General features: G+C 58.5%; 1 protein-coding gene across 1 annotated transcript in view; it reads left to right on the top strand.

Annotated features, from left to right (window-relative positions):
- Positions 1 to 687: 687 nt before the first annotated feature.
- The window catches only part of TFDP1 (transcription factor Dp-1), a 29,580-nt gene continuing 21,075 nt past the window's right edge, over positions 688 to 9,192 (top strand). Inside the window, exon 1 of the mRNA XM_007466357.1 lies at positions 688 to 761. Within this exon, the coding sequence (XP_007466419.1) occupies positions 750 to 761 (12 nt within the window). The 5' untranslated portion in view covers positions 688 to 749. The remainder of the gene's footprint in view (positions 762 to 9,192) is intronic.

Raw genomic sequence — 9,192 nt, 5'->3', positions numbered from 1 at the left:
CCCCCGCGCCGCGTGCGCCGACCCGGTCCCCGCGCACCGAGGGCCGCCGCGTGGGCGCCCAGGTGACCGGCCCAGCGGGGTCGCGGGCCGGGGTCCCGGGCGGGGCCTGCGGGCGGCCTCCGGGCGGAGCGGCGCGCGCGTCCGCGTCCGCGCCCGCGCCCGGCGGGGGTCGGAGCGGGGCGGCTCCGAGCGCGTGGGGTCTGGGGCGCGGGGTCCGGGTGGCGCCGGGCCCACCTGCCCGCCGACTGCCGGTTCCGGCGCGCGGGGGGCGCTCGCGGTTGGCGGCCGCGGCCTAGTGACAGGCCGGAGGCCGGGACCCCGGAAGCCCACCTGTCAGAGTTACCGGTCGGCCGGTGGTCGCGGGTGGGCCGGGGGCGCCCGTGGGGAGCGCGTGTGCGCGGGTCCGCGGTGCCAGGCTTATCCGCGCGGGGTCTTTGTGCGCGTCAGGGAGGCTGGGCGGGCATCCTGGTGGCTGAAGGGCTTCCCTGCCTGGGATGACTTTAAAGTCTCCAAGGTAGGGGGCATTTCTGGGCTGCGCGCGCTCTGGGAATGGGGTGTGAGGGTTTGGAAAGGAAGGCACCTGCTACCCGGAGGGGCAGTGGGGACAGCGGTGGTGCTGGGGGAACGTTGGTGTTACTTCTTATTTCATCCTTTACTCATTCCTCGTTTTTCCTCCTTCTTACCAGAAAAACCATTTTTCTTCTCTGGAGGGTGAACATTTATAGCATCGATTTCACGGATCTGGTAACATGGCAAAAGATGTAAGTATGTTTGCTTCCTGCTGGACAGACGTTTGCCTAGTGCTATGTTCTTGGTAGGTTCCCACTTTGTTTCAGAATGACCACACATAAACTACAGAAGAGTTGATTTTCAGGCTTTTAAAGCACATGAAACAAGGTAAAGGTGAAAAGGATGGAAGAAACCCACAGCTTGTGTGGGGCCGTGTGCTGGCCTTTGCCTGGGCTTTGCAGGGCTGAACACCGGGCGGTAAACGCTCCGTTATGAGGCTCAGTCGCAGCCCAGTTTCTGGGTCTTTGCCGACGGTTAACTTGTAAATCAATCATGCCTTTGTGGGAGGACACCCTGAGTGCATGAGGGCTGGGCCCGGCCCTGGGCTGTGCCGTGAGCACCTGCTTTGTGTACCTCGTGGGAAGTTAGTTCAACTTCGATCCATAAAGCGCTAAGCACTGGTTTTGGCAACTCTTTTTCTCAGAAAGAGTGAAATTCGGTGATGAACAAAATGTGGTAAAAAATTCTATTTTAGCTTTTGTATTTGTTACAAAGCTGTAGAACGTAGTGAGTAATTTTTCTTCACATTTTTCAAGAAATAGGCTTTTAGGCCCCCAAATATATTTTATGGGCCGTGTGTAGCCCTGTACTACTCTTGGCAATAGTTAACTGAAACCCCAGCTCTGTTCTTCAGTGTTTCTCAGAACGTGCTGTTCTGTGAACATTAGGGAAAAGCGGCCGTGGACTTATTCACTCATTAATTGCACGGAAGTGCAGCCCGAGACACAGCTGGAGGTGTAAAATGTGTCTGTATCCGTGGGACCACATAACAGGTGTGAAGTCCTCCCGCCAGCGTGTGTGGACTCGGGTGCCCCTGTGTGGTGTCTGTGGGTATGAGTTTATCATCTCTGACGGTCGAAGGCCGTGCCTGCTTTTCTGCTAAGTTCACCCCAAGGACACGGGCCGGGCAGCAGGTGCGCAGTAGGGGCGCTGTGGTGCCGGGGCTGGTGTTTGGGGGCCGAGTTTCTTGCCCTCCTGTGTGAACCCCCGGAGGAGAGCCCTCTTTCTCCCCCGGGGCGTCTGGGGGAAGTAAAGACGGACGGTCACAGCCCTGGGCCCGGCTGCAGGAGGAGGACTGCTTAGCGGCCTCTTCCAATGGTCCCTTCTGGAGACACAGCCCCGCAAAGCGCGGGCAGCCCAGTGGCTGGGTGGAGTGATGCAGGACCATCCGTTGCGACGTGAGTAGGTGACACCGGCCATGGAGGTTGGTGCCGCGGTGATACTGGCCTGAGGAGATGCAGGGGAAGTGGCCTTGCCTGTGCTGAGCTGGGGGCCGTCGAGTGTGCTGGAACCAGGTCTCGCTGGGGCTGGGGGTCGGCGGGCTGGAGGCCACGGCCGGGTCAGGGCTTGGCCCGTGTCCCGTTCCTGAGTCTTAAGGGGGGGTGTGACGTTTGAGCCTGGGAAGCCGACCCTGGCAGCCAGCGGTAACTTAAGCAGTGGGGCCTCAGTGTGGTCTCTCGTCTAAGATCAAAGCCCCTTGAGTTGAAGGGGGTGGTGGGCTGGGCAGAGCTCTGGGAACTCTGTGGGGGACTGTTGGGGCCCAGGGGGACTGGAGGGGGCTGGGACGGGTCAGCGTGGGCCGTCCCCCTGCGGATGGGCCAGTCTCCTGGGCACACCTGGAGCTTCTCTCCATCCCGTCGTAGGTGCGTCGGGCCCAGGGTCCTGCCCCGCTGGGCCGAGGGCCCCTGCGCTCTCTTGGCCTCGCTCGGGGTTTGGGGTTTGCCGGAGCCGTGACGGTGACCCCGGCGGTGAGGGTGGGGCAGAGTCAGGAGCAAGCGGCACGTTCCCCCTGAACCCCGGAGGGTGAGGGTGGGGAGGGTGAGGGCACAGGCTGGTGGTGCCTGAGGCCGAGCTGCCTGCTTGCCGTGGGGCTTCTGCACCTAGTGCACGAAGAGATGAAGTCTTCGTGTGTTTTTCTAAAAGGCATCTGGACAAAACACTGTCGTTCCCGCGTTTAACCGTTTTGCGGCAATACGTGAAAAGAAGCCTGGTGACTCAGTGGTTCACCACCACCGTTCCCTTTGGAAAGTGGGTCTCTGCGCCGTCCTTAACTTCCCCAGCCCCTTCGTTGCTCCTGGGACCCTCGGCCCTTGTGTGTGGGACTCACACCAGAGCTCAGGGACTGTCCTTAATGTGCACGTGGCGGTGTTGCCACGATTTCCTGTGACGAGGCCCGTGGGTCAGAGGTGCGCCGGTCGAAGGTGGTGGCGACGCTGTTGGCGGCGCCGTCCTGGGGCTGCCTGTTCCCTCCCCCACGGGGACTTGTTACCCTGCTGAGTGAAAATGCAGTTCACTGGTTATTGATTTTTATGAAACTGGGTGTCTGTGGGTTTTATTTTGTGCCTCCGGTCCCGTGACACAGATCCTGATGGGAGGGTTTCCAGTGCCCAGGACGCTCCTGCGGTGAATGTAGGCGTGGAAGGAAATGTGAAAACTGTCATCGTCAGAGATGTCTCATTGTACTAAAAATTGCAGTTGTGTGACGTAGGGAGTAGCGGGCGTCTGCCGTTGTGCACGTGTGTCTGTGTGTGTTTCCTGAGCGTGTGTGTGTAGGGGGCCGAGCGTGTGCATGTGTGCGCGTCTGCATGTGTGTGTGCTGAGTATGTGCTGAGTGTGTGCGTGTGTGTGTGCTGAGCATGTGCGTGTGTGTGTGCTGAGCGTGTGCGCGTGCTAAATGTGTGCTGCACGTGTGTCCCTGCCTGGGCTGCCTCCTTTTCAGGTCTGTGGCCCTGATGAGTGCTTTGGTGCCATTGGCCTTTGGCAGACTGTGGGTTTAAGATAAAGGGCCTGTGTAGCGGCTGTAGTTGTTCTAGAACTGGACTGGAGGGGCCGCAGGGAGAGAGCCCGTGACTAGCCCCCGCCCCAGCTGTCGGAGTGACCCTCGGAAGGAGGACACGGGGCTGGCGTCCCCACTGGGAGGACCAGTCCTCCTCCAGCGTCACGAAGGTTTGAAAAGAGCAGGCGGCAGGTAGTCAATTCGTGAAATCTCAGGCCTGCGTTTGCGGAGATGTTCCTGGGACCCTCCCCTCCCTGCTTCAGGCTGGGGGCAGAGGGCAGGTGAGCCGCGGTTCGGCCCCAGCAGTCCCGGGAGGGCCTGTGAGTTGCCGTCAGGGCTCGGGGGCCTCACCGTGGAGCTGCTCTGTTTGCACTTTGCGTTCCGTGAGTTTATGGAAAAACCCCTGGATTGTGTTATTGAGGGCAGGAGACCGAAGAAACGCGCGTGGGATCTAAGCTTGTGAGGGATGCGTAACAAGGCCTGGTTTAATGAGCTTGTCTAAAAACACACGTCCAGAGTGCCATTTCCCAGGCCTGGGCCTCGGTGATGAGACTCGGGCCACGGAAGGGGACCTGGGGTGGTGGGACTGGCCGTGTCTCTCAGGCCGTGAGGTGAGGGCCCGCCGGGCGCTGACGGCGCTTCTCTTCCCGCTTGAGACACGAGCGAGAGAGCTCAGCCCGCTCCGGCGAAAGCGGTGAAGCCAGCACTGCTGTGCTTGTTTGTCGACGGGCTTTTCCTGTTTCGGAATCACCTTTTTTCTCCACGGAATGAAATTGGAGAAACCCTGAGACCGTGTGAAGAGCTGGATGTTGTGGCGGGACCAGCAGTGCCGCCCTGGACCCCGCGGCTGCGTCGCACCTGGTGGAAAATGCTGTCTGTCTCCTGGTACAGCCAGGGTGCTTTCTCAGCCCTGCTCCTCGGTGAGCGAGCCACCCCGGGGTGCACTGTGGACCAGGAAGCCCTCCTGGGGCTTGGCACCCAGGCTGACGTGCATTGTGACCCCTCGGGACGTTTTCCGCACACAGTCACTTGCTTGAAGCCCTTCTCTTTGGTGTTGAGCAGGCCTCGTTTTTCTTCAGCGTAGAACAGCTGCGTGGTTCTCGCTCGGACACCAGCCCTGGCTTCGCCTCCTGTGGTTCTGTGCTGTTTGTTGAGGGGGGCTGGGCCTCGAGGGGAGCGGGGATGGGCCACAGCCCTGGGTCACTCGTGGCGTGAGGGCCAGACCTCCGCAGCGTGGCGTCGCGTTGGCCCAGGTGGAGGTGGGACTCAACCCGGCCCCTCTGCTCAGACGGGCACAGCCGGTACTGAGTCTGTCTATGCTGCGTGGGCCTGGACGGGAGCCGGCCGGTGGTGGCTCAAGAGTCGTGGTGCTATCTGGGCCCGGAGCAGATGTGCTGCACGGATTTCGAGGGTCCAGGGTGAAGTTGGACTTCTTTCTCTCTGCCTCTGTTGTTTTTTTGTTGTTGTTGTTTTGTTTTTGTTTTTGTTTTTTGCGGTACGCGGGTCTCTCACTGTTGTGGCCCCTTGCGGAGCACAGGCTCTGGATGCGCAGGCTCAGCGGCCATGGCTCACGGGCCCAGCTGCTCCGCGGCATGTGGGATCTTCCCGGACCGGGGCACGAACCCTGCATCGGCAGGCGGACTCTCAACCACTGCGCCACCAGGGAAGCCCAGCCTCTGTTGTTTGAGCTCAGGACTCTGTCCATCAAGGTCCTGTTTTCACAGGATCCAGGTTTTAAGGGGATTCTGGTTTGACAGAGTGAAACCCCTGGGCCTCCCTTGGGCCCTGAAACGCAGCACCTCTTGACACCTGTACCCTGGTGTCCTGACAGATGACTTCGTGTCACCGAGGGCCCAGAGGGACACGGAGCGCTCGCTGGATGAAACCCAGGGTGGGATTCTGCCTGTGGAACAGGCCACGGGCCATGCCGCTCTGCCTCCCTGCCCAGTCACAGGTGACAGACTTGCCAGCCCTTCCTGGTCCATCCCGCAGAGGACTCGCCACCCCAGGGTTTCTCGGTGGCAGCCACGAGTTTGTCTTTGCTGGTTGACGTTGCACCAGCAGGCTTTTCTGTCACAAACCTTGGGTTTTCCTTTTAGCAGAAGTTCCGCAAGGAACAAGTGTGAATTACTGAAAAAGTTCAAGGAATGTTTCTCGTGATCGTAAATGCAACGTTAGTTGTGCCAGAGTTGGGAAAGCTCCAGGAAAACGAAAACAAGAGAAAGAAGCCATCTGCCAGCCAGCATCTGAGGGGGATTGTTGGGGGTTTGTAGGTTATTCCTGTTGGAGCTTCACCTAGTTGTACATAACAAAGGTTTTACCCATGTGTGAACGTTCTGTGCGTCCCACGTCTACCCCGTCCACGTCCGTGTACTGTCGCTGTTTCCCCCAGTCAGGCTTTCTTTTCTTCTGTGTCATCTTTAGCAGCTGTGCGTTTATTTGACACATTGGGGGAATCATAGGTGGTCACTTACTGAAAAAGTGACCTAAAATGGGAAATAATAAAAAATGATACATTCCTAAACTTATCTTGTAAGATTCAAACACATATGCTTGCCCTCCCAGCCCCCTGGCTGTAGCGCGAAGGCCCTTTCTTGGCGAACGGGTCCAGCGATTCATGTTTCTTGCATAAACCATAGCCCGTAAGGCCCAGCTTTGATTTCTGCAGGATGGAGGGAGGACGTCGAGGACGTTTAAAGGTGCTGAATGCGACCTAGATTGTTTGCAGTTTTTTCCACGTGTTTAATAACAAATATAAGCGGCACAAGTGGGCGTTTAGAAGTGAACACAGCCGAGTGGTGGCCTGACGCGCGGGTCTTCGGAGGGTCCTGAAGGCGTGGGGCTGGGTTAACTCGGCAGAGCCCCTCTGCTGTGTCCCTCGTGCCCGGGCCCCAGCCGTGGGGATTTTGGTGGCTCCAGTTCAGTCTTCTCACGTTTGCACAAATCCATAATGATAACCCAGGACGGGTTCCTGGCAGTGTAGCTGCGGGTGGACGCTCACACATGTGTGCGCCGTGCCTGAGGCGTCCTCAGTTGACTTCCTGGGGCGGGCGTGCCGAGTCGCATCTACTCCCATCAGGTTGTCGGAGCCCATTTTAACCGCCCGTTTTTAACACCAAGTTTGCTAATTTAAAAACCCACAAACTCGCTCCATTTGATGGGTGAGATTTTAAATTGTGTTGTTTTAGTTTGCATTTTTTGATTCAGAGATTGAATATTTTCCTTTTAAAACATCACGTTTCTTTGTGAATTGAACATGCCCTGTGCTGCATCCTCCATTCGGGCGTCGATTTCCTGTTGATTTGCATCCACTCCAGAAACTAAGGATGTTCGTGAAACCATTGTCGTCATTTCACAGCAAAACGTTAAGATTTGGTTCTTCTGTCGTCAGCACGAGTGGCAGATATACCATCATTTCAGGCTGCACCATGGAGAACACACCAGAGTTCACACCTGGAAGTTTCATGTTAAGAACAGTAGTTTCCAGGTGTCTGAACGTTCTTCCTTCCCTGTCGTCCCGGTGCAGTGTGACCGAGGCCGGCACGGGTCTGTGTTCCTGCCCCTCTGGGGCCGTGTTCTCGGCCTCAGCTGTTAACACAGTGGCTGGTCCTCTGCTTCCTGGTCCTGGTGACTTGAGTACCTGGCGTGGGTCTCATCTATATGTTGTTTCATTTGCATTTCAGAAAAATCAGGGTTTGAGTGAAAATGTCTCATGCTGAATCGATGGCATCTAGATCTGATCAGAGCTCTGGGGGTGAACACCCACTCGTGCAGCCGAGGGCCCCAGACCACCAGCATTGGGGTGCAGGGAGGACCCTGGCTGCAGTGTGGACGTGCCTGTGGGGTGTGGGCAGCAGGGACTTGTTGGGGGGAAGGGCGTGCTGCACTGGGTCGGGGGACGGGGTTCCCCTTGAGGGGCTGCAGCCAGGCACGGTGGGTAGGAGGGCGGACGAGGGGCAAACCCAGCACAGGCTTTGGGGGCTTTGGGGAAGGGGAGAAGCCCGCCCATTGGGTCAGCCTTTCTGGTCCTAAAGAACCTGAAATCATGTTCCCCTGGGGGCGACTTGCAGACGGGTGGGGTCCTAGTCTCCGTTGCCTGGCAGGAGGTGCAGCAGGGCTATAGCCCCTGCAGATCTGCCGCAGAAAGGCCAGAAAGCAGGACATAAGCAGGTATTTAGAAGCTGTCTTGGAGCCGTGTCACGTTTTCTTAGGGCAGTCTTGCATTTGTGCCTGTTGTGGAGTGAATTCGCTGTTTTTCTGGCCGTGGTGAGTGAGGCTGGTCAGATCATGGGTTAGAGGCCACATCCTTCTAGGGAGGGTGAGGCCGGGTCTGATGGGAGCCCCAGGACCTGGTGTTGGGGGCTGGGAGTGGGGCGGCACCCGCTCTCTGGTGGGTGGAAGGTGATGGTTTAGACGATCTGCGTGGCGCTGGGAGCAGCTTGGGGGCGGAGTGGGGGGAAGCGCTCCTTTGCGCATGGGTCTCTGGGGGTGCGGGGGGCTCTGATGCCCTACAGGAGGCCCTGGAGCCCTGGCATTTCCGAGCCGGGCGTCAGGGCCCCTAAGGAGGAAGCAGAAGACGCGGGCTGGGCTGTGCCCTGCCTCCCAGTTGTGTGCCCCTCAGGGACAGCGGCCAGTATCCCGGCAGGGGGTCAGGGTCTCACTTGAACTCTGCAGCCTTACCCTGGTGCCTGGCCCCGCCTGCCTCACCTGCGCCCCCCGATCCCTGGAGCCCGCTGGGCCTTGTGAGTGTGAACCCCACTGGTGGCGGGCCCTGGGCCTGGTGCGGGAAGCGTTGGCGCTCGCCAGCCGTCTCCTCTCCAGACCTGTGGCCAATGCTGCCCTGCCTGTGGCTCAGGCCACTCGCTGTGGCCGTGGCCGTGGCCGCAGTGGCCCTGGCCGCCACCTGGTTTCCTCTCGGTGGATGCTGGGGGGGTCCCGGGGCGGGGGTCCCGGCCTCAGAGCTGTGGCTTGCAGCCCCCCAAGCTCGTGCTTCCTGGATCTTGGGGTCCTGGGGCCTCTGGATCCTCTGAGTGGCAGGAGCCTTATGTTTCGCCCAGTTACGGAAATAGAGGGTTTATTTAAAAATCCACGTAAGAGTCGGAAAGAAAGTTAAGAGTCATCTGAAATCACAGTCCAGGGTGGCCTTGCTGTTAGATTTTGGAGATTGTTTTGGGAATAACTTACACATCCGTTACACGGCTTTGCATAAGTGCTCTCAGACGTTCTTTTCCTGCTGTTTCTCTCCACGGGTTTGTCCCGGTCGTTTTCATGTTGGTAAATATGAATGTGGATGATTAGAGGAGGCTTCGTGGGCCACCTCAAATGTGTGCAGGGGTGGAGGGGCTGTGACCATGGCCCCGCATCCCTGTCGCGTCCCGAGTGACTCGGTTCAGGGCTGTCCCACCGTCCTGCCTTCCCCGGGACTGGTTACACTGCTACTGTCGTGGCATCAGATGTTCCAGGACATGTCTCTCGAAGGCGAGAAGCCTTTACACCTGAAACTTGTATGATGTTGTACGTCAGCTGTACCTCAAAAAATAACGCAAATAAGTAAAGAAGAGAAATACCCCAACCACTGCACGTTGATTCCCGAGTGTCTCCCCGCTGGTCCCGGACCCGGAGGGGCT

This window comes from Lipotes vexillifer, unplaced genomic scaffold (assembly GCF_000442215.2).
Source record: "Lipotes vexillifer unplaced genomic scaffold, Lipotes_vexillifer_v1.1 scaffold791, whole genome shotgun sequence".
In the NCBI taxonomy this organism is placed as follows: domain Eukaryota; kingdom Metazoa; phylum Chordata; class Mammalia; order Artiodactyla; family Lipotidae; genus Lipotes; species Lipotes vexillifer.
The sequence above is the reverse complement of the archived record's forward strand: the minus strand, read 5'-3'. Positions and strand labels throughout refer to the sequence as shown.